This window comes from Aedes albopictus, chromosome 2 (genome assembly GCF_035046485.1).
Source record: "Aedes albopictus strain Foshan chromosome 2, AalbF5, whole genome shotgun sequence".
Taxonomy (NCBI): Eukaryota; Metazoa; Arthropoda; class Insecta; order Diptera; family Culicidae; genus Aedes; species Aedes albopictus.
This window is the reverse complement of record NC_085137.1, coordinates 219,063,646-219,089,276: the sequence shown is the minus strand read 5'-3', so window position 1 is coordinate 219,089,276 and position 25,631 is coordinate 219,063,646. Positions and strand designations below refer to the sequence as shown.

The window sequence follows — 25,631 nt, the reverse complement described above, 5'->3', positions numbered from 1 at the left end:
CAGACGAAATCAAGAACTCCGGAGGCCTCCCGGGTAGACGTGAATATCATAATCATATCTTAAAACGATCAAATGTTGATGTCATATCTTAATATGATATTGATGAGATATTCAAAAAGTTGCCAAATATCTGCTCAATATCTCATCGTGATATGATTTCAAAATTAGTACTTAATTTGATTTTTGGAAAGCCTAGTGCAACGCGCTGTATAAATGTCGAAATTTCCCGACATTGCGCATAAAAACTATTTTAAAATTTTCATCTTTCATTATGCGCCGTCCCCAAATAACGTAACGCTTAAGGAGATAGGGGTTTAATAAATTCCGTAACGCTCCAGGGGAATAGGGAATACAGCCATGCAAAAAAGTTGAAGTTATCATACAAAATCACATTATGAATTCCGCCAGATCCTAATGAACCAACCACCGAGTTCAAAGATATCGAATTTAGCGTACATAATAAATAGATAAATAAATTCCCTTATGTACACCACAAATTTTACAAACGAGCACTTGGACAAAAAGAAAGTAGAAGTGGCCTTCATTTTCAATAATCGGGTTTATGGATGCGGCAATTCAACAAAAAAAAAGAGTATGTGCCGATTACTCTGCATATAATCGATATTTGCTTTTCTTTAAGGCTTTTAACGGCATCATCAGCATCGGCAGCCAGGTTGGATATGTGGCTCGAAATTTCAAAATGATAATTCTCGGCCACTAAAGTCGTAGATATGAAAAAGTATCATCCTCTTTGCTCACTCGTAGTGATTTCGATGATACTTTTTCTGTTGCGTGGCGGCAAGATTGACAGTTTTTAATCACTTCAAAAACGCGAGGCAAACAATCATTGAAAAGCAAAAAGTCAATGATTCGTATGAGAGCTTGGTAATGCATCATGACACCTTAAAAAAGGCTTTCCAGTTGACTCCGATGACAACATGTGCTGGACCTCGATGTCGAGCTTGCATTCGTGGTACGAATCCAATAAATGAATCACCGGACATTTTGGGAACATTATCAGCCCGCAATTACGTCCATTTCGAAAAACGGACCGTTTGATTCTAGATTCAACAAAACATACCGCTGCAGACGACAAGCTTTTTGAGTTTCAACCAACGAATTGCGTAGCGATTCTTCATGGGGTATACGAACAGACGACAGTCGTGACGGCTACGATCTTCTAAATGTTTCCAAAGCTTTTCTGGGCGACAGTTCACAATAGAGCACGTTCAGTGAAGTACATACTAGATTTACCTTCTCACCATACAAAAAATCAGCTCATTACTACAATCTAGTACTTTACTGATTGCGTCCTATTGGTGGGAATTCATCCTGTATTAGGCACAAAATATACCAAACATGTTTCTACGCATGTCGTTTTTAAAGTTTGGATCACTAGCTTTGTTAACAATTCAGAGAAAGAGCATGAAATGTGAAGTCATCTAGAGAAAAGTGCTCTCTTAGTTTAGGAAAATATGCAAAATAGCCTTAATTCAGTTTTATTTTCCATAACATTACGTCAGTTTACAAATTTTGGGTGAAAATTGTATTAATATTCTGCAATAGAACATTTATCATCGAGAAATCTGAAAAATACTGCTCAAGATCAAAATTAGCTCTTCACATTTCCATCTGCAACATCCAGAATTCGAAAGATCTGAAAATTACTGCTCAAGATCAAAATCAGTTCTTTGACACATTCATCTATAACATCCGAAAATTGTAAGATCTGAAAACTACTATTTAAGATCATAATTAGTTCTTTCACACACTCATCTACAACATGGCGGGACCAAACCAACACAACTACTATACTCGCATTGGAAAACGTAGAACTTGATGCTCTTGTTACATCCTATTTTCAGATATGAGTCGTAGTGCAGTGGTAATGTCACTGCTCATAAATCACAAGGTCACAAGTTCGATTCTGGTCACGGCCATTTTTCCTTTTTTTTTTTTTACTCTGACCCATCTGTCAGATCATTTTATGATATTGGTTAGATGTGCTACAGCCCAGATCTCCCCAGATATTAGTCTGATCTTATAACATCAAAATGAGATATTATTATGTTCTTCCCCATACTAATTTTTGATCTTATTTTTGATCTTTTATCTCTTATGTCAAACAAACCAATAGCTAATTATGATCTTGAGTACTTCACTGAGGAATATCAAATGATGATATTGTTCTGATTTTTACTTCTACTCGGGCTCCGTCCCCCCTCCCTCGTAGGACAAAGTATTTCAACAAAGATCAATTAAGGGCACACTACCTGATCTGAATTACTTTAGTTTCATGGGCAAATATTAAATAATAGCTGTTTTGATTACTTTTTTGAACAATTCATAGCATGCGCACTATGGCACACTATGCGCAAAGTTAGAAACAATCGAAGATTTTGTGCGCAAAGTTAGGAACAAGGCAATGAAATAGTTTTTCTATTTTAAGTATTTTTAGGTTATTATTATGATTTTTTTAATATTTCAGACTCAAAGAAGGATCATTAGTCTATCGTATGAGCATGTTGTTCATGATATATTTTGTTTGTTTGTATTTTTTTATAACGACTAGAAATTTGATTTTTCTTAACTGCGCAAAGTTTGGTACATACACGGTATTCTTCAAAACTCGCATCGCACACAAAAACACCCATCTTTTTTGTAATATATTTTGCATTTTCTTTTATTTTATCTGTTACAATAAAAGTAAAGCTGATCAATATCAATGTATGAATTCAGAGTCGTAAATTGAACACAGTGTTTCCGGTTTAATTCTCTTCTTGTTATCGTTTCTCTTGTATTTTTGTTTTTTAGTGTTTAAGTGTATTTTTCCTCGCTCTTGTTGTCAACTATTGGTATTGTAACGGGGTAGAATAGAGGTTTGCTGTATTCATTTTGTTTTCGTCTCTGTGTGTTGTTTTGTCCAGCATACTTAAAAATACCACTTTTACATCTAAGAGCATTCCTACCTTGGGATTTCAACACAAGTATTCATATTCTTCATTCCAAACAAACGTGCACTTATGGTACTGCTGTTTGCTGTTGTTGTTGTTTTTGAAGTCGATGCTTCCAGCGTGGTGCACCCTCAATGAGACATATTCAGTTATCTATTTTTTTGTTGTTTTTCATTTTGTTACTTTGAGGAAGTTAACTCACTCAAGTTTGCCAAAACGTCGAAAACGAAAAGAAAAACTGAACAGAAAACAAGTCGATACATGCGTTTAGTTTCACCTGACCTACAACGGACCAGAACTGGCTGTCTTACAGTAATTTCGGTTGACATTATTTCTAATTTTATAGTCAATTTTGATTGACACAAATATACGATCTATGAAGTTGTTTTTTTTTACCATTTTTTTTACTTGGGAAATCTTCCTTATATTTTCCTTTCCTTATGTCCAAATGTACCAAAAAATTGCCTAAAATTAGCCTACTGTGTCTTACAAACATGTTCTCTTCTTATTATTTTTACTTGTTTTTTTTTACTTCTGATTTTGTGAATGAAATGATGATGTTTTTTTCTGTTTTCTTCTTTTTTGCGATGTTGATTCATCGTTTAGTCTAAAGGTTCCATTGCGTTCTGTGTAGTTCTCCATCTGAGTCAAAATACGTTCGCGTTCGTTTGCGTGTGTGAGTGTGTTTGCTCGATTTGTGTTCGAAATGGAAGTTGTTTCTAAAATGATAGTCTTTAGTGTGGAACTCTCGTGTACGTTGGAAATGATTTATTCGCTGAAGAGGTACCTTCGCTTCTCTACTAAATTCAGTTGCTTGACTTTTGGTAAGCAAAATTAGGCATATGATTGGCAAAAGAAGTAACAAGTAACGTCCTGTAATTCAGAATTTACTGAAAAAGGACACTCGCGGTAAATTCTGAAGAAAGTAAAATAAAATCTGATGTATTAGAACGTGTTCGTGCCAAGCAAAACTAAAAAAAAACTCATTGCGATACATTTTTTTGGAATCAGAAATAAAAAATAAAAATTAAATAATTATACGCAAAACTAACTTAGATAAAAGTCGTCTGATGATAACATTACAACAAAGTAAAAAAAATATTTTTTTGAAAAAACAAGTGCGTATACAATTTTATTAAGAAAAAATAACAAAAAACCAAATAAAGGCAATGCAAACAATGAACACCAACACAAGAGCTTTAAATGTCCTAAACACTAAAAGAAGTTAACTAAGCTAGAGACTGATTCAAACTGGCTTAAATATCTTTTTGACGTACTCCGGGAAAAAGATACAAAGCTGGATTTTATGTTACTTTCGGTGACAAAAAAAAACTACCAAGGATTCAATTGAGTAACGAAGGTTCGATTTCATTTGTGTCTTCATGTGTAATCGTCATCGTATGTATTGGTAATCGTTGTCAGTTGTTGTCCTTATGCTTTAGTGCGGCATGCATCCTCTGAAAACTCAGCATTGTAAGTCTCGTAAACAAAACATCAGTTACAGTTGTATATTTTGACTATGATTTGTTTCGTGTTTTTTTGTTTGTCGAGTGACTTCACGACATTGAAGAATGTGTTTACAATTTGCAGTACTTTAAAAACAGAATTCTGGTTTCCGTCGAATGCGAGGAGATTTTGCTGCGATAGGATCGTTTTTTAAATTTCTACAATACTTGAACGTATCCCTAAGAATTGGATCCTGATCAACGCAATCCTTTTTTTGGTACTGCATTTTGAAGTTTACTTAGAAAAAGAGTAACGTTCTCTTCACTCTGATTGAAACTGTTGGTTAGGTGAATGTGTGCATGTTTATGTTTGTGTGAATGTTGCTGTTTGGATGTTGTTTTTCTTTTATTTTTTTTGTATATATGAATATGAATAGTTTTAGAGGTTTCGACCTTATCTTTTACTTCACTTAGATCTACTGTATAGATATTTTTCTTTTTTACCATTGTGTTCCGATTTTTTCCTTCCGTATCGGGACGATCTGATGGCCAATGAATAATTATTTGAACAAGGAGTTGTTGGTTATGGGGAGCACACTTTTGCTACTCTGTTGCTTCCTGTAGAATACCATAGCACAAGACAGCAATAGCAAAAGAGCAACAACTTCAATGAAGGTGATTTCCAAAATGGCAACTATCTAAAATTGAATTTGTGAAAAATGTTGCATTTCTTTTTATCAATTCCCCTTACAAGGTCCATTGCAATATGTATAACAGACTTCCATCAAAACCAACCCCCCCCCCCCCCCCCCAAATTGGAGCAATTCTTGCAGAAATACTAAAAAAGCTATCTGGAGGAATCCAGTCGTGGGAAAAATCCCGGCAGAAATAGAAAACCTAGGAGGAAAACAGGAAGAAATTCCTCAAAAAATTCGAAGAGAAATTCCTGAAAAAAAAAATTTGGATTAATCCTTAAGGAGAATCTTCAGAAAATACAAACATGGCTGCCACAATGGCCGACTTGGTCCCCTACTCACGTTCGCAAGAGCACTAATCTTGAAAATTCGCAAACAAATGCTCTCGATTTGTAAAAGCTGCCTCTTTTTGCAAGTGAGCAGAGCCAGGAAAAACAAGTGCGGCTTGGTTCGATGCTTTGTACGTCAGATTTGTGCCTCTAAAGTTTGTATGAAAACTTGCAGTGGGATTTCTTGATGTTTCATCTTGAACGAATCCCAGAAGAAATTCTGGAGAAATCTTTGAAAGAATCTCGGGAGGAATCCCAAGAGAAATTCAAGAAGGAGTCATAGTAGGAATCCCGTAGGGAATTCCTACAGCATCGCTGGAGAAATCCCGGAGGAATCCCAAAAGGAACCACGAAAGAAAATTGTAGGAATCCCTGAAGCATGCCCGGGAGAAATCGCTCTAGGAGTTCCGAGAGAAAGCTCTGAAATCATCCCAGAAAAGATCTCCAAAACAATCTCGGGAAGATTTTCTGAATTATTCTCGGGAGAAATCTCTGAAGGAACCTCAAGAGAAATTCCTAAAGGAAAATCCGAGGACAATCAATCAAGGAATCCCGGAAGTAAGTCCTAAAGAAGGCTAGGGAGGAATCTTGAAATAATCCTGGACGTGTGCCGGGAAGAATTCACGAGGAGTTCCTTAATGAGAGAATTTCTGAAGGAATCGTAAGGGAAATACCGGGAAGAATCCCTGAAAGAATCTCGAGAGGAATTCCGGATGAAATCCCGGGAAAAATCAATGAAAAAATCTAGTAGGAGCCCCTGAAATGATTTCGAGAAACTTGTCGCCCTGAAATGATTTCGAGAAAACTTGTCAGGATGATATTTTAGAAAGTAGTAGTAGTAGTAGTATTTTCAAAGAAATTCCTCAGTTTTATTTCAAACATTATCATAAAGACAATGTTGGCAAATATGTACCACACCATCTGTAGGCAAAGCGTTGTGGATGATTCGACCTTGGTTTATTGAACGTTGCTTAGGGATTGAAGCACACTAATTGTAAAATTTTAGCTCTGTGGCCATCTTGCCCCATATGGCAAAAATTCTATGTCGAAAGTAGCATTTTTCAAATGAATTAATTTTACATTCGTAGTGCAAAATAAAATGTTTTTTTGTGTTAAGAAGATAGAAGAGACATGAAACAAAGGGAATGGGTGTTAAATTACCATATTCTAATGAAAGTGTATGCTTCCAAGGCGCCTAAGCTTAGGGTGGCCATCTTGCCCAACAACCCCCTACAAAATAACTAGTGTAGGTTAGTCTATAAAAAGCTTGGATTTTGGATAAAACCCCAAAATATCATATTAGCTGCAACGATAGCGATCAATGTCAGTTCTTCGAAAATTAAAAAAAAAAATGGCGTCAACACGGGATGATGAGACTAACGTCAAGGCGGGCTTCTGGCAGCTTCCGCGACAACTGTTCTTCGCCATCTATCACAAGATTGATGTAGGTAAGCTAGCAGAACTTGTCAAAAACTTTCCAATTCTGCTAAGAAATCGCTGGATTTCGTAAGCGATCTGCTCATGTAACAAACGGAGTGCACCGTTCGTGTCTACCGGGACTTAAATGGAGATCTATCTCAATGTGTATATACAGGAGCGTCTATTTTCTCTGGCGAAGCAACATGAGGACCCTAACGATCTTCTGACCGGATCTTGCCTCGTGCCACTATTCAAATGCTACCCTGGAGTGGTTAGAAGTCAACGGAGTTACTTTCGTAGCCAAGAACATGAACGATTGGTTTGTAATAGTTTCAAGTCGAATTTGTAGCCCCCCCCTTCTCTATGACCCCCCATATTCGTCCCGATAACAGAAGAAAAAAACATCAGAAACTTAAACTTGTATAAGTTATACTTTTTTCGACTAAATCTATCCTGCTTATCGTCTAAAAAGTTGATTTTTTCTTAATAAAAAATAAAGTTTTCTATAGTTTCTCATTCCTCCCGTTACTACATTAGTCTAAACTTACACATTACCCTCAATTAATTTACTTACAAGCTAGAGTTTTTCTTTAACTTTATGTGTGTGTTTCTGTTCCTTAATATATTCATATAATCGTGTAATTTTCTTCTATCCTTTGATGAAAGTAAACAAAAAACAAGAAAATCAAGTAAAGCTTATTTTGGCATTTGAAATTTCATCTTATATCTCAATGTGTTTCAACTGTTGTATGTGTGTGTGTCTGTTTGCTCCTGTCCCTGTCTTCTGTTTTCTTCTCTGTTTTTATTTGTGTGTAACTCTATTGGGGTTTTGTTGTTCTTTTTTTTATCTGCAATTAAACTATTTTTGGAATATTTTTGTTTCATTTTCCATCTTCTGCCCATCGCCGCGCCGGGGATGGGCGGTGATTCCTTAAACACTTACTAAAAATAACGTTCGACATGCTTGCTTAGGTATTACTAGTGCGGCACTCTGCTTTACTAACTTTTCTGCTTGGGTTCGATCACACACTGCCACCGCCTACTGCCTCCGCCTCGCTCCTTTTCGGTGCCCTCTCAATGTGTGTGTGTATGTGTTTCAAGATATCGTGGTACAAAAATAAACGGTAACAAAGAACTGTCCTGTTCCGAGCTGTTGCAGTTTGAGTACTGCAAAGGTCCACACATGAGGAGTAGGGTGTCTCGCAACTTCTGTTCGTCCGGAAACTTAGAGGCTAAACTTTCCGATGGAAGTACTTGGTTTGAAATTGATTTTGGATTGGCGTTTTCTATCCAAATTTTTATCAGTGCCACCTCTGAGTAACAGTCGCCACAAACGTACCTACATTTGGAACATCCTCAGGTTTCATTTGGGCGGCCAAGCCCCCAAGTTTCCTCTCGAAGTGAAATTCCGAAACATCCCATTGAGGAGTAGTGTGCTTAGCTTACGCCTGCTTTGCTGTATATTTACATCTCCCGACGCAGCCTAACCGCTACCTATATAGTACTTACGATTGAAAGGAGGGGCGTTTCTGTTGTTTCAGATTGGCAGTTTCTTTTTCTTTTTCAGTGTGTGTGTTTATGTAAGAATGTGGGTTTTTTTGTTTGCTCTCCTCTTACTGTTGCTGTTGGCCGCTTTTTGTTACTGACTGTTGCTGGGCCTGGGCCTGGGCAACCGACCGGACAAAGTCTATTTGAGCATACGTGAAGGCAGAACCAGTCTGTTGTTGCGAGGTACATCCGGAATTGGGACTAGGACTGGAGTTCAGCGAGTCGGGTCCACCGGGGCGATTGGCCGCGGTCGCACCATCGGAATCGACCTCCATGCGGTTGGTGCTGTTGGGTGGAACAGCTGATGTCCCGGCTACTGGCGCAGATTGTGGTGGAGGGTTTGTGCAAGGTGGAAGATCAAGACTAGCGTAGTGCAGCTCTCGTTCCGAGCTGACCGACGGTGGTCTCGAGATGATGTGCGGATCGGTAAGCGAGGTAACGGAATCCGGTCGAACGCCCGGAGTCACCGTAGTCGTTGTGGTTGTTGCAATCATCACACTGGACGCCGTGGGGCTTTGGTTCTTGCTCTCGCACAATGTGGATGTTGAGGAAGCGGACGATGAGGTAGCTGATATGATGGGAAGCCTGTCGCTGTTGGCCGAACTGGGACGCGTGGATCCGGCAGATGGAGGACATTTGTTGGTGATTTTTTCGCTGTTTACGCTGTTCGGGCGGGAGGTACGCTGCAACATCTCATAGCCTGAGGAATCGATTCCAGATGGACCAGGGACTCGACGTTCCGAGTATTGTCGGTTGAATGCCGGTTTGGGCGATGCGCCACTGGGTTTCTTCAGAAATGCTTCATCCTGACTCGATGTTATCGGCTTGAAAATCTGATTGGACTTTTTGGTCAACGGAGGAAGTCCACTTTCAGTCGAGGACAGTTCCGACTGGGAGGTGCTGGAAAGCTTCCTCAGACTAGCTGGATTCATTATAGCGTAATCCCCGGCCTGGTCATCCACTGCCATAGGAGTGGTCGGTTTGGTTACCACGGGAGTCGTTACCGGCGTGCAGTTGACGTAATCCGGATATTCCACGGCAGATTTCATTGCAGTTATTGTTGGCGTTGTTCTAGTATTAGTCGATGTTGTGAGAATTAGACTTAGATTTGCTTTTTTGGTACTGCTGAAGGAACTTGGATGACTTTTCTCAGTCTTTTGCTGAGTCTGTTGCTGTTGTTGCTGCTGACCTATACTCAACTCGGCATAGTTATGACTTAGATCCTCCAGCTTACTGCTCTCCGCGGCATCTTTAGGTTGTGATGACTGCGGTTGATCTGCTAGGAACTCATTCGACTCTTCACTGTTATCCTCATCGGTTTCGCTGATCCGCAAGGTACCAGTAGTTGCATCCACGAAACATTTCCTCTCCTCCGCACTTGGATTTTCCACACCCAAGGAAAAGGACTTGATGGGGCTTCCCGGACTGAACGGAAAAATCGTTACTTGACTTCCGGAAGGTGTCACAATTCCGCTATCCCTCGAATCGCACCGTGATCGCAAACTGTTTTGCTTTGGACTGAAGCCTATTTGTGCCGCGCCCTGGTGCCGGGTCGTCGAAGAATTAAGCGGAAGGTAATTTGGAATATTAGACGGAGCGCCGCCTATCTTTGGTTCCATCAGGTCCCCTTGTAATGTTCGTCCAGCACTTCCCGACTGAATCGCTATTGGCATCGAACTCAGACGGGAGTCCAGTGCACTCGAACTTCCGCTTACGTCTTTACGACTATAATCCATATTGATATAATCATCGGAAACTGGTTTCGAACTGTCCAGACTAGTCTTGGGCTGGCTCCATGTCATTTCCATGTACACATCCGGTGCACTACTCGGTGCTACCACTTCCTCCTCATCCTCTTCCTCTTCGTTGATCATTTTCTCTTCGTTTCCACTGTCGCCGCCCGCACTGGTCATCATCAGCGGACTTATGTTCAGGTAATCTTCCGAAGGTGCAGTAGGTTTCCTGTTGGTCATCGATGAGGAAGACGAAGATGATGTCCCCATCATTCGCGGGGACATTTCCAGGTAGTTGTTGTTATTATTCCCACCACCGCTAAATTTCTTCGGTGAATTAATCTTAATCGGAGAGCTTTTGCTTTTCGTCGACGGGTTCGGTTCGTACCCGGTTCCTGGCCGCATATCCAAATAGTCGCTGTTCTCATGTGAACTCGTATTCACCGGCGGAATATGTCCCGGCTTCATCTCAACGTAACCGGTATTTCTCTTATTCCCTCCCCCGGCCGTCATTTCCATGTAGTCCTCCATGCCGGAAGTTTTCTGAGGCGTACTACTGCTAGCGGTTGGTTCCCCATGGAACTGTGGAGCACTGTAATCAATCTCCATTAGATCATCCATTATAGGATCGAACGATCCGTGCGGCTTTGCAGCCAATGTTGGAGCACTGGATGACTTCTTGCCCGTTCTGCCTTCGTTCATGCTGGAGTTCGAACCCCTGGCGTTTGTGCTGGCCAATGGAGCGCAATTGGTGATGCTTCCGCTGTTGCTGCTAGTTTCCTGCAAGCTTCCAGAACTACCCGCCGATAGAAGTGGCGCAGTAATCGGTGCACCGCTTCCCTTATACACATCCGAACGTGGAACCTTTGCCCTTGACCCAACAGAGAAAGCTCGCACTCGCGAATTCGAAGAACCCTCCGAGCTAAGCATATCCACACGCAGCTTCCTCTTGTTATGCTCCAGTCGACTACCCACCGAGTACGTTCGCAACGGCCGCTCCATCTCATCGTCTTCGCTCGGTGTAAACCGGGCCTCAACCTTGTCCAGGTGGTACCCGGAGAATCGCATATCCGTCGAAGGGGTACCGGACGTAATGCTACAGCTCGAAGCTGCCGAACTGATGTTACCGTTGCCGCCGGCGGTTGTAGCAGCCTGGCTGGCCGTCGTTGCCGCTGCCAGCGTGCGGTTGCTACTGCTGTTGTGCGACGGGTCCATGTCCACGTACTCTTCCGTGTTGTGGCCTGGTGCCGCCATAGGAACATATGCGTCGACGGTATCCTCCGCCAGACTGGAGGTACGCGAGTGTGCACTGGAACTGTACAAGCTGAAATGATACGACAATGACAAGCGATTATTTTTTGGTTTTATGCGACAGTAGGTACAACGCATAAAAAGTGAACATTATTTATCTTCAGTAACTCAACGGTACCCATCGGAACCTGCAGAACAATAAATTTTGGCATTTTGCTAGTTTAGTTAGAAATATTGTATCATAGGTATCTCCATTGAAGTTTGACTAAATCTTTGATTGATTGATTGATTTGTCTTTATTAAAGAGACTTTCAGCCCTTGGCTGCGGCTAAATCTTTGATCTTATATGATGATATCTTGCAAATTATTAGGGATTTCTCAATGCACTCTTGCTGCAAAACGGTGAGACGATAAGGAGAGCGTCCAATATAGCTCTGGTCCTCACAAGTTCCTACCTCATGCTTCCATGGGTCAAGCGATGACAAAGACCGCCAGCTAAGAGTTGTGTGCTTAGCTGGTAGTGCAGCCTGGGCACTGTTGTCCTTCTGACTTCAGCTAGATTGAGGAGGTACGATCCGAGTGTCTGTTCACCAAGGAGGTGCGGCTCAAACAGCGTCTGTTCTGGCATCCAGCGGCTGAGTAAGAAACGCTGCACCACGCCCAGCTAGATCCAAGGTGGTAGCCCCATCAGCGTGGTCGTCCCAGTGTTGGTTGGGACGTTAAACAGAACTGGCACGATGGCCCTCCGGCGAGACAGGAGTGTTGGCGTAGGCCCAATAAGCCACCCGTAAAAATCCCCATTGCGAATAACATAGGAGAAAATACGACTCGATACAATCGGCAAAGACCCACGCGACGAAATAAGGACTACGATTGGAAACTTGGAACATGAAATTGCAAGTCACTAGGTTTCGCAGGATGTGACAGGATAATCTACGACGAACTACATCCCCGCAACTTCGACATCGTGGCGTTGCAGGAACTTTGCTGGACTGGACAGAAAGAGTGGAAAAGCGGGCATCGAGCGGCTACCTTCTACCAAAGCTGTGGCACCACCAATGAACTGGGAACAGGATTTATAGTGTTGGGCAAGATGCGACAACGTGTGATCGGGTGGCAGCCGATCAACGCAAGGATGTGCATGTTGAGAGTTAAGGGCCGTTTCTTCAACTACAGCATTATCAACGTCCACTGCCCACACGAAGGGAGACCCGATGACGAGAAAGAAGCGTTCTACGCGCAGTTAGAGCAAACATACGATGGTTGCTCGCCGCGTGACGTGAAAATCATTGTCGGCGACATGAACGCGCAGGTAGGAAGGGAGGAAATGTACAGACCGGTAATCGGGCGGAACAGCCTGCACGCCGTATCGAATGATAACGGCCAGCGATGCGTAAACTTTGCAGCCTCCCGTGGTATGGTAGTACGAAGCACCTTCTTCCCCCGCAAAGATATCCACAAAGCCACCTGGAGATCACGCGACCAACAAACAGAAAACCAAATCGACCACGTTCTAATCGACGGTAAATTCTTCTCAGATATAACCAACGTCCGCACATACCGCAGTGCGAATATAGATTCGGATCACTACTTAGTCGCTGTATGCATGCGCTCAAAACTTTCGACAGTTATCACCACGCGTCGAAGTCGAACGCCGCGGCTCAACATCGAGCAACTTCGTAACGTAGAAGTGGCTCAAGACTACGCGCAGCAGTTAGCAGTGGCCCTACCAACGGAAGAGCAGCTTGGCGCAGCTACACTTGAAGATGGCTGGAGGGACAACCGATCCGCCATAGGTAGTACCTTGGGTACAGCACTAGGCTTCGCGACTCCGAATCACAGAAACGACTGGTACGACGGCGAATGTGAACAGTTGAAAAACGAGAAGAATGCAGCATGGGCGAGAATGCTGCAACACCGTACGAGAGCGAATGAGGCACGTTACAAACAGGCGCGGAACAGGCAGAACTCAGTCTTCCGGATGAAGAAGCGCCAGCAGGAAGACGCGAAGCGATGGAAGAGCTGTACAGCGCAAAGGACACACGAAAGTTCTACGAGAAGCTGAACCGCTCGCGCAGAGGCTTTGTGCCACAAGCCGACATGTGCCGACATAATCACGGGAATATTCTCACGAGCGAGCGTGAGGTGGTTGAGAGGTGGTGGAAGCATTACGATGAGCACCTCAATGGCGACGTTGCAAGCACCGAAGGTAGCGTAGTAACAGATCTAGGAGTACGTGCGGAGGACGAAAGACTTCCGGCCCCTGACCTCGAAGAGATTCAAGAGGAGGTTAGCCGGTTGAAAACCAACAAATCCGCTGGAGCAGATCTACCAAGCGAGCTTCTAAAATACGGTGGAGAAGAACTGGTGAGAACACTACACTGGGTCATTGCCAAGATTTGGGGAGAGGAAGTATTACCAGAGGAGTTGATGGAAGGTATCGTGTGTCTACAAAAAGGGCGACAAGTTGGATTGCGGGAACTATCGCGCGATCATACTACTGAGCGCTGCCTACAAGGTACTCTCTTAAATTTTATGCCGCCGTCTATCACCGATTGCAAGAAAGTTCGTGGGGCAATATCAGGCTGGATTCATGGGTGAACGCGCTACAACGGACCAGAAGTTCGCCATCCGCCAGGTGTTGCGCAAATGCTGCGAATAAAACGTGCCCACACATCATTTGTTCATCGATTTCAAATCGGCGTATGATACAATCGATCGAAAACAGCTATGGCAGATTATGCACGAATACGGATTCCCGGATAAACTGATACGACTCATCAAGACGACGATGGATCGAGTGATATGCGTAGTTCGAGTATCAGGACACTCTCGAGTCCCTTTGAATCTCGCAAAGGGTTACGGCAAGGTGATGGTCTTTCGTGCTTGCTGTTCAACATTGCGTTAGAGGGTGTAATAAGGAGAGCGGGGATAAACACGAGTAGGACGATTTCCACGAAGTCCGTTCAGCTGCTTGGTTTCGCTGATGATATTGGTATTATAGCTCGTAAATTTGAGACGATGGCGGAAACGTACATCTGACTAAAGAGTGAAGCCAGGCGAATCGGATTAGTCATTAATGTGTCGAAGACAAAGTACATGATGGCAAAGGGCTCCAGAGAGAAATCACCGCGCCCGCCACCCCGAATTTATATCGACGGTGATGAAATCGAGGCGGTTGAAGAATTCGTGTACTTGGGCTCATTGGTGACCGCCGACAACGACACCAGCAGAGATATTCAGAGACGCATTGTGGCAGGAAATCGTGTTTACTTTGGACTCCGCAGAACTCTACAATCGAATAAAGTTCGCCGTAACACGAAGTTAACTATCTGCAAAACGCTGATTAGACCGGTCGTCCTCTATGGGCACGAAACATGGACCCTACGTGCAGAGGACCAACGCGCCCTTGAAGTTTTCGAACGGAAGCTGCTGCGTACCATCTACGGCGGAGTAAATGGAAGGCGAAAATTGGAGAAGGTGAATGAACCACGAGCTGCATCAGCTGCTGAGAGAACCAACCATCGTACACACCGTGAAAATCGGGAGGCTACGGTGGGCGGGTCACGTCATCAGAATGTCGGATAGCTACCCGACTAAAAAGGGTTCTCGAGAGTCACCCGCCCGGTACATGAAGACGCAGTGTATAGCGAGCTAGGTGGGTCGCGTGGTCAAGTGGAGGACGATTTGCAGACCATATGTACCATATGGTAGAATGGAGACGACTCATACGTACAGCAGAGGACACTCAAGTCTTAGTCTGACCGGTAAGGTAAGATATCAATCAATTACTTTATTTATGAGAATTTCAGCCGTTGGCTGGTTCGTTTCATAAGGTAAGATAAATAAAACTATGTTATTCCTCGAGCATAGCAAAAATCACAATGCAAGTAGAAAATCTGGCTTTGATATGTTCACAAGTTTTTTTTTTCATTTTGATGTCTGTAAGATCAAATTTGTATCCTAAAATTTCGAACTAAATTAGCAAAACCCTTAAAATGTTCGAAAAATGTTGATGAGTACCTACTTTCAGAAACTAACATTAAAATAAGAGTAACGTTCCGTTGCCCGCTAATAGTTAATAAGCTACTTACCCTCTGGGAAAGTCGGTACTCGGCGACATCGGGATGTAGCCACTGTTGCCGGACGGGTCACCCGGCGAGCTACCGCACGGACTGCACATCTCCATGTAGTTGCTGCTGCTGCTGTTGTCGACAATGTTTGCCGGTGGTGCCGGGCTGCCCCTTCTGATCGCCTGCGATGTTGGAAGCGATAGTGAATTATAACTGTGCCTTAACTGTATTTGGTTTGGTTGGTGGAGGTGGTTGGTGATTTTGGAGGTCGAATTGTTTTTTGGCGGCGATTGAAGGTTTTTTTTTTGTTTTATCGGATTTGTAGTAGTGGTGGTGGTTGTAGTAGTAGAAGATGTGAACCATGCGTACAGCCGAGGGATGGTGGTGAGTGACAAAATTTTTGGTCGAATGATTCGGTTTTGAATTTCGAGACCAGAATTTTGAAGGAGGCGCCAGGTTGAAAGAGATAAAAACAAAACATTCCGAAACAGATTAGATTTGCCAATTATCTTTAGAAATTTTGAATTTTGGTAACTTAAACGTAGAGATTTGAAGAAAAAAAACACTGTCGAATGGTATGGCGATTACTTACGTGGCTAACGAATTCATCCATGGAACGATGCTGGGGCCTGAGAGGAACTTTTCCGTAGTTGTTGATGTACTCTTCGGAATTTTCCTCTGGAATGGAACAACCTGAGCTGAGATGACTGAGAATAGAGGGAAAGTTGTTTTATTAATGAAACGGTTTGGTTCGATTGGCAGAAAAAAAGCAAAAGGATCAAGAAGAGACTCACTTAATGACCTTGGGAAAGCCATTGCCCTCATCCGGTGTGTGCGAACTGTTGTAGCTGTCCGGTTCGTCGATGCTGAACGAGGACCCATCGCTTCCGGTTGAGCATGCACCGGACGGAGGGCTCAGCGGCGACGAATGCACCGGAGGACTATGGCTGTGGCTCTGGCGGTTAACGATCATCGATTGCGGCCGGTTAAAGCTAGCCGACGGGATCGTCCTCGGCGGAGGCATTCCTCCGCTGTTCATGATCAGCTGCTGCTGGTGGGTACTGGTTTCACTGGTTGTTCGGTTTCGTGATGGAAGACTGTCGCAACGCTCACGGGCAATGGCTGCGCCTGAAGAAGTTGACGAAAAAGAAAAGGAAAAATATGTATCATTCAGCTAGGGATAGTAGAACACATTCAACGGGTACTGTTTAAACCATCTTAAACCGGAACTTAACGTATTCTTCAGCAAACCATACAAGCTGGGATGTATTTTAGGGGTATGGCACAAATTATGGCGTTAAGCAGATGACGGTTTTTTCACGCGATTCCCACAAGCAACATGAAATTTAAGCACAAATGGCATGACGATGGGCTTATTACTTAGATATGAATAAAATGTTTTTTTGTTTTTATTGTTGTTTAACACTAACGAAAATTTGATCGAGCCAAACCAGATGTTTGAGCATTGTTTTTTTTTTTTGGCGACTATTTGACCCTGTGTACTAGCGGCTATGCTACTGACAACCTTGTTAAAGAATCAAAGTTGAAGCAACTGCTAGATGGCGTTGTCTATTTCAGCAGTTGAGATGAAATCATGCTTATGATCAACTTGCCATAGTCGATTTACGTGTATTAGTAAGAATAGTTGTGTTTTATATAATATGGTAACTGATTTGCTTGTGATTTTTACCTGTACCGCAGATATTCTACGAATTTTTCGTGAAGTTACACTGCCCCCACTCGCATATTAGTCTCATTTGACTTTGCAGTACTTTTGAGTTAACGTTATGAATAGGGATCATTTTCAACGTACTTTACCCATAATGAAAATTGCGTATTTTTATGTCAATGTGCGAAAAAATACCAAATCATGAGCAACCCATGTTGAAAGTACCATAAAATGGGGTGTTAAGGGACGGAAATAATGTTAGACCACATTATTTTATGGGTTCTACTTCCTGAAACTTTCAGAAAATGCAGTCCGACCATTGTATTGATGCTAGATTATAAAATTTGACGATGTTTTGTAGAAATTAAAGATATTGAACAAAATGTGTTTTTCAAAAATATGAACATTGGTTGAAATGCAAAAGTACTTACATAAATATACATTGTCTAGTACATTGTTTTTGTTTTGAGGTTATGGCTTTCAGTCTTGGAAGAAAAACTCAAAAACGAATTGTTAAGTTTTCATCCGACGTTTCGGTCACTATATTGTGCCTTTCTCAAGGAACCTTTGGACAATGATTCTCTTATGTTTTGTTTATGATTTTTATGTGTATATTACTCATTAACTATGCTCCGTTTTCACGTAACATAGGCCCTAGGGCTTCCAATTCCGGGATGGATTTCCCGGGAAATGAAATTTCCCGGGATTCCCGAATCCCGGGAAACAAATTTTTGTATCCCGGGTTTCCCGAATTTCCCGGGATTTATTGTTTCAATTGTCTATTTTTGTCAAGTGTTAAATGACAATTAAAAATTAAAAGTCAAGGATCTTGATTTACGTTCGTCAAATCACATGGGCGCTATGCAGACGTTATTTATGTCGATGTTACTATATAATTCGAGCTTAGATGAATGCTTACGCAGATAACATCCTCTAAATAATATGAAGGCCTTGAAACTGATTTCTACCGACAACGATTCTTCTTCTTTTAAATGTTGCTTCAAAGTATGGAGTTCATCCTATAGTGCCAACTGATCCACCACAACTCATTGCATGTAAGACGCATTACAATCAGAGTCGTATTTATAGTTGACTTTCTAGAAGGTCGTAGTGACTACCCAACTATTTAGGAACAAATCAATTTGTACATTGCAACTAGATCATGGTGCAACAATTTCATATAGCGCTTGCTAATCAGACGATCAGATAATAGCACGTATGGCGCCATTACTGAGCTTCAATGGGGCTTTCCCCTTTTAGCTTTTTACTTTGACTTCGAGAACCCTCGCCAAAGTTTTTTTTCGTTTTTTTTTTTGCTTTGGCAGTATTGTAAGTTATAGTTATTTTTTTCGTATCGGGTGTTATGTACTCGTGACTTGTGTTATTCTATCTGTTTATACAATGACAATGTGATTGTGAATTTTAGGAATAAATCCTAAAATTAAATTGAGCATCATTATTGGGGTTGTTGTTGAATAATAATCAATAAACAATTAATTACTTTTAGCAAAACACGTTTATGTACTTCAAATCAAAAATTCATTATTTTAAGCTAGTTGAAAAATGCGTACTTAAAATGCATAGACGGTAAAATATGAACCTTCTTATCATGAAATTTGCTGAAATGTGCACAGTCTACAATAGGAAATGAAAAAATATGATATCTGAAAGAACGATTTTCTTTCAAATAAATACATTTTTCGCAAAAAATATAATTTCCTTATTTCCCGGGAAATGGTAATATTTTTTCCCGTTTCCCGGGAAGCTGTATCCCGGGAAAATTGGAAGCCCTAATAGGCCCACAACATTGACCAAATTTGTCCCAGTTAGTGGGGTCTCCAGTTAGCCTAGTGGTTAAGGCTATGAATTGCCAATCCGGAGACGGCGGGTTGGATTCCCGTTCCGATCGGGAAAATTTTCTCGACTTTCTGGGCATAGTGTATCATTGTACTTGCCTCACAATATACAAATTCATGCAATGGCAGGCAGAGAAAGCCCTTCAATTAATAACTGTGGAAGTGCTCGAAGAACATTAAGTTGAAGCGAGGCAGGCCAAGTCTCAGTGGGGACGTCGAGCCATTAAAAAGAAGAAGAAGGTGTTCCAAACTGTCCTATAGGGAGTCCTTCAAATATACAAGAATAATTTTATATATTTTCGCCACATAGCATTGTATAATCTACTGGGATCCGTGAATCTCTTGACATCTACAATGTCATTTATAGACACTATAGGGATATTCCAGGTCAGCAAAACTATCTTCGAGTTCAGAACGTAGACCTCGTAACAGTAGTCATATCGGTTATGCTGTGTAACGTTGCATAATCAAGCGCAGTTACTGAAGCAATCTAAAGTCTACTAGCTTACTATAAACCTTTCAGACATTACGGGTCGTACAAACTGTTCTACAAGAACTTCATTATTCAAATCTACAAGAATAACTTTGTGTTTCCGCCATAAATAATAGTATTGCATAATCTGCAAGAATTCGCGAAGCTCTTGAAATCTCAAATGTCATTGAGAGCCACTACAGGGATATTCCAGGTCAGCCAAACTATCTTCAGGTCTAGACTTGTAACATCAGCTATATATTACATACTGAGTAACGTTTCATAAACAATCGTGGTGACTGGACCAACCTGAAGTCTACTATATATTATTATGAACCTTTGGGACATTAAGAGTCGTCCAAACTATCCTGAAGTTTAGCTCTTGATATTAACAGTTGTTATTCTCACAATGAACTTTAAACTGTAATCTGTAATCCGCTTGGCACATCATGAGTCATTTCAAGATAGTTTTGAGATATTCCACATCAACAACATTACTCCGGACACCAGAGATTTAGGTCTACACTTGTGAAAATAGATTTTGCCACTACATTAAGTAGTGTTACATAATCCACTGTACTTATCAAAGTAGTTAGAGGAACAATAAACGTTGTTATATATTTTTATGGGCTTCCTTACTGTTATGAAGCTTAGTTCATAAAAGTAACCACTGTAACTTTTAGAAGACTTACTGGACATGGTAGATTACAAATCGTAGCTTTGAATAATGAAAGAAGTACCATTAGGGTGGGGCTAATTTCAAAAATTCTCTCCGATATATGATTTCCCAAGTGGAAAGTTATCTACTAGTCAAAATAAGTCAGCTGTACAAAAATGAGCGATTTCGGTTGATATTTAGGGGTGGCGCAAAGGGTACAAGTGAAGTTTTTGCTAGAACAAACCTTTAAAAACCATTTCAAATTTAATTATTAAACTTATGTTTTCTAGACTAAATCGGTGATTCTAGAACCCAAATGGGCCAAATTTGTGCTCAAAATTGCGATATCTCCACTGCTTTCCGAGATATTTGAAAAAAAAAATTATTTTGGTACCCAACCCAAAAAATACTGAAAAACGGCATTTTTTTTTCAAATATCCCAGAAACCAGTAGAGATATCGCAATTTTGAGCACAAATTTGGCTCAATTGGGTTCTAGAATCATCGATTTAGTCTAGAAAAAATAAGATTGAAAATTAAATTTGAAATGTTTTTTGAAAGTTTGTTCTAGCAAAAATTTCACTTGAACCCTTTGCGCCACCCCTAAATATCAACCGAAATCGCTCATTTTTGTACAGCTGACTTATTTTGACTAGTAGATCACTTTCCACTTGGGAAATCATATATCGGAGAGAATTTTCGAAATTAGCCCCACCCTAAAGTACCATTACACCCGTAGACTTTAGGCTCTAAACTCAAGAACAGTTTGGATGACCTAGGATATCCCGATTGATGTGACATTGTCTATTGACCTTTCAGAAGACTTACTGGACATGATAGTTTACAAATAAATCGTAGCTTTGAATAATGAAAGAAGTACCGTTACACCCGTTGGCTTTAGGATCTAAACTCAAGAACAGTTTGGATGACCTATTCTATCCGACTGATCTGATACTGTCAATTGAACATTCAGAAGACTTACTGGACATGATGCATTACAAATCGTAGCTTCGTATAATAAGAGAAGTTGTTTCAATGGTAGCAACATTGAGAAAAAGCAATCTCGTTTTGTTTTTGATATCTAGTGTTCAAATAAAATCGTATTTTTAAGTGTGTGAATCCGTATGGTATGGTATACATCTATGTATTTCCAACATGCACTCCCGTTCAAAAGTTTGGGGTCACCCTCTCAAAAACATCATTTTTTTAGGCCCATATCTCTGCTAATTTGCGTCCGATTTCAAAACCCTAGGTTTCATTCAAAAGATAATAAGTCAAAGAAACTTTGAACATGATTTAAAAGAAACTTTTTCAAAAAATTTTGTATGTAAACTTAACCCAAAGTTGCCAAATTTTCTAAAAAATGAATATAAACTTACGGCAGTGTCGCTGGAAGTTGGGTCGACCAAATTTTAAGATGAGAGCGGTAATATGACCCATTTTCTATTAGCTTTCAACTGCTTTTTACAGAACTAAGCTAAAAAATCTAGAAAAAAAGTTATTAAGTAAATTAATCCTTGATGTCATCGACCAAAAGTTTGGGGTCACCTCTCAAAATGTTGTATCGGCCAAAAGTTTGGGGTCACTTTCGTAAAACATGGAAAAGTGATTTGGTGATATCTTCGTCATCTATAGCTCAATTTTAATTATTTTTGGCTCATTTCAAAGATAATTAACTAAATTTACGTTTAATGTCTTCAACTTAACGTATATAACGATTTTTGTATATAAAAATGTTATGTAAAGTTAGCACATTTTACCACGCTTCAAAAAATATGGCAACTTTACGTTAAGTTTTAGTATGTAAATTTCAACAAATATGTGTGGTTCAATGTCTATGCAGTAATTATCATTCATTTTGTTTCAAATAAGCAAAGAAGAATTAAAATTGAATGAAAGATGTCAAAGATATCAATAAATCACTTTTCCATGTTTTACGATAGTGACCCCAAACTTTTGGCCGATACAGCATTTTGAGGGGTGACCCCAAACTTTTGGTCGATGACATCATGGATTAATTTACTTAATAACTTTTTTTCTAGATTTTTTAGCTTAGTTCTGTAAAAAGCAGTTGAAAGCTAATAGAAAATGGGTCATATTACCGCTCTCATCTTAAAATTTGGTCGACCCAACTTCCAGCGACACTGCCGTAAGTTTATATTCATTTTTTAGAAAATTTGGCAAATTTGGGTTAAGTTTACATACAAATTTTTTTGAAAAAGTTTCTTTTAAATCATGTTCAAAGTTTCTTTGACTTATTATCTTTTGAATGAAACCTAGGGTTTTGAAATCGGACGCAAATTAGCGGAGATATGGGCCTAAAAAAATAACATGTTTTGAGGGGGTGACCCCAAACTTTTGAACGGGAGTGTACATTTGAAGCAAATTCGGAATTAGCAATTCTATTTTCTTGCGGTTTGGCGATTTTTTCAAGTTTAATGTTAAGAAGAATCCCCTAAGTTTTTAACACCCCATTTTACGGAACCCGCATAACAGCCCCATTATGGATTTGTGTAACCTGTAACACAAACCTGAACAATTTTGTAGTAAACGTAATATCTTTCACAGGCTACTGTTCTTTTGTATTCAACTTAAGCAAAACCAACAAATTGTCACAGTTTAGCGTTAGCGTAGTTACGGTATACTTCGTAGATTGGATACTAACAACATTCATGTACCTTTTGCTAATCTTGCTCGGATTGCTTTTCGGAACAAGGCCGGGGAGTTAACTTTGCTCCAATCTTTTGCAAGAATACCAAAAGCACAAATGTCATTATTCCCGGCCACGCCCATCTTTACCGTAACTTGGCATAGGGGAAGGGCCAGCAAATTGTCACAGTTTTAACTGAAACTGAGTAGGAAAACAAAAGATTTACGAGCAGCTCAGTTACTGAGTAGAAATTTGTCTTGGTGTTTAAGTTTGCGAATAGGGCCTCTATAGCCATAGCAGTAAAGGCGTAGGTAGGGTGGCATTGATTGAAAAATCATTCACTCTCATTGGAAATAAAAAATAAAATGATTTTTAGCCATTTTTCTTATGCGATACATTCCATATAATCTCCATATAAACGGCCACGGGGCAAGATGGGTCACCTTCAATTTTGAACGTATTTTTGGAGCATTCAAAAGTTATTTATTTTTTATTACAAGACTATCTCATAATTGACTTCAATCAAGCGGAATGAATGCTCAAAATTATAACATAAAATTTTGATAATTTTTTAGTGAAAACATAGATTTTCAAGTCGCCTTAGGACCACTCAAATCGTAATGTTCTATATATTCCAAATAAATTTATAAAATGTTTACTAGTAGCTCTTGTTTACTCAGTTTGGATATGGAGTATATATGAATGCGGAACAAATCTTATATTTTGACGTTTTTCGTTGAGAAAATGTGAATTACTTAAAAGGTGACCCATCTTGCCCCGCACTTTTTTCACGGCGCAAAATCGATCACTTTTTAAAACTGCTTGTTTAACATCATATTTTGTATTTATTGAACTTTTTATCGACTTTTAGCATAGCTTACTAGTGTATTAAAGAGTAGCGGACGAATACAAACCAATACGATTTGTATTTACAAAGTTATGGTGATCCATCCTTAGGTGACCCATCTTGCCCCGCCCCACCCTATTTAGCATGACCGTAACGGGTTCGATTCCCGGTCGGTCCAGAAACATTTCATAAAGGAAATATCTTTGACTTCGTTGGGCATATAGTATCTTCGTTGCACGATAGACATATTCAAAATTGTCATTGGCAGAGGAAGACCTCAATTAATAACTGTGGAAGTGCTCATATAACACTAAGGCTTCCAAAACCAAAATGATGTTATGCAGTTTTTCATCTGATCAATGTACTCGATAATACAGAAGTACAAGGTTTGTTGAGTTATCATTCGTAATTCTGGCGCTAGAGGACGCTAGTGTGCATGTAAAAATAAGCATGTTTAACCAATTCTATCTAGCGATCCCAATAAGTTTGAAAGTTCAAGTCTTCGGCAAAGTTGTTCAGAAGGCCGTTCATATCATAAAGACAAGCGATTGGTTCGCAATTTAGCCACTAGGTGACACTAGTGAGCAGGTAAAAATGAGGTAGTGAGCACTCAGGTCTGATTCATTTCATATTCAAGTGATTCATTTCCGATTCACTTCATATTCGAGTGATTCAGGTCCAGTACAAACCTGAGAGAGAGAGCTTTCGATTGCGTGATGTGTTACTTGATGTCAAGGAGGACCTGCCACAAACTGTCAGATTTAAACCGAGCTGAAAATCGCACATTGATGGTGTGGAATGGACAAATATCCATAAAAATTTCTTAAAATGTCGCTCCATCTGTTGTAATTAAGAAAATTATAATAATGATGACCAGTTTTCTTCAATGTTCTGTCGCAGTGAACTCAATATGCAAATCATTTTTTGACCAATAATATATTTCCAAACCATTGTGCGGCGCACAAATTTGAAGAAAAAAAAAGCAGTAAGAAGAAGAAATGAAAACGTCGTGGCTGTCAGTAAGCTGTCTCCTCTCTCTCTCAGGTACCGTAAACCGGAGTCAAATTGATCTTCGGGTCGAAATTGATCACACGATTTTCCGTTAGATAAAGCATACTTCAAATAGTTTCCATGCAAATATCGTTTAGTATCGGTTTCCAACAGCACGTTACTTGAAAGAAAGCTATTTAAAATTCGCTCAACCTAACTGAAAAACGTCAGATCAATTTGACCCCGGTTTACGGTACAAACTATCGACCCTTTCAACCACAGCTGTAAAGGCGTGGGTACTCAGCATGACCATGCTGAGAGTGACGGGTTCGATTCCCATTCGGTCTATGATCCTTTCGTAAATCAAATTTTCTTGACTTCTTTGGACATCGAGTATTTTCGTGCCTGCCACACGAAATACATAAGTTAGGGCCACCCTAATGCACAATCCAGATGGACAAAAACTTCTACGCTTAAACTGCTACCACAGAGCAACTGACGTAAAACTTAGAACAAATTACATTGAAAAACATCGCCACGAAAACATAGCTGCTCAATGCTAATTAGCCTTTGCACCAGTTTGTGCTATCTTCCTCACTCCTTCGTAATTTTTGAAAACGGGGACCTCAGTGAACGTAAAATTTCCTTTGGGTGAGAGCAAGACAGCATCGAAGGCTGCACAGGTCAATCATACTGTGTTTGGTCGAGCCTTCACTAAGAGGCGGTAGTGAACAAACGTCAAACAGGAGTAAGAATGGCTCCAGCGCCACAAGTGGCCCATCAACCATCACCGGATATTAAATTTTAAATCAACCGTTTAAAAGCCTATTTCTTTAAAACCACTCCAAAGCAATGATTTTGTATGATGATTTACAAAGTAGATCGACTCTTTAATCATAGTTTTAATCGTCTCAGAAGTGTTGCCAGATGAATTTTACATGTTTTTTCATAGATTCCTAAAATGATTATTGACTCTTAGCATTGGTGTCAATAATACACACCGAAAATTTACAATCATGTAATATATAAAGGAATAACACCTT

General features: G+C 40.4%; 1 protein-coding gene and 1 long non-coding RNA gene across 13 annotated transcripts in view; both read right to left on the bottom strand.

Moving 5' to 3' along the window:
- Positions 1-2,655: 2,655 nt before the first annotated feature.
- Positions 2,656-25,631, bottom strand: part of LOC109411294 (insulin receptor substrate 1-B) — a 683,096-nt gene continuing 660,120 nt past the window's right edge. For 9 of the 12 annotated variants that reach the window (XM_062851140.1, XM_062851143.1, XM_062851141.1 and 6 more), the window contains 4 exons: positions 16,242-16,575; positions 16,040-16,154; positions 15,469-15,671; positions 2,656-11,447 (listed from right to left, as the gene is read on the bottom strand). In XM_062851140.1, the coding sequence (XP_062707124.1) occupies positions 8,456-11,447; positions 15,469-15,671; positions 16,040-16,154; positions 16,242-16,575 (3,644 nt within the window). In that variant the 3' untranslated portion in view covers positions 2,656-8,455. The remainder of the gene's footprint in view (positions 11,448-15,468; positions 15,672-16,039; positions 16,155-16,241; positions 16,576-25,631) is intronic. The other 3 variants (XM_062851144.1, XM_062851146.1, XM_062851149.1) reach the window with 1 other exon arrangement.
- On the bottom strand, positions 17,504-18,719 carry LOC134287915 (uncharacterized). The gene is made up of 2 exons (XR_009997634.1): positions 18,075-18,719; positions 17,504-18,004 (listed from the first exon to the last, which is right to left on the bottom strand). It is a non-coding gene; the product is annotated as an uncharacterized LOC134287915 (long non-coding RNA).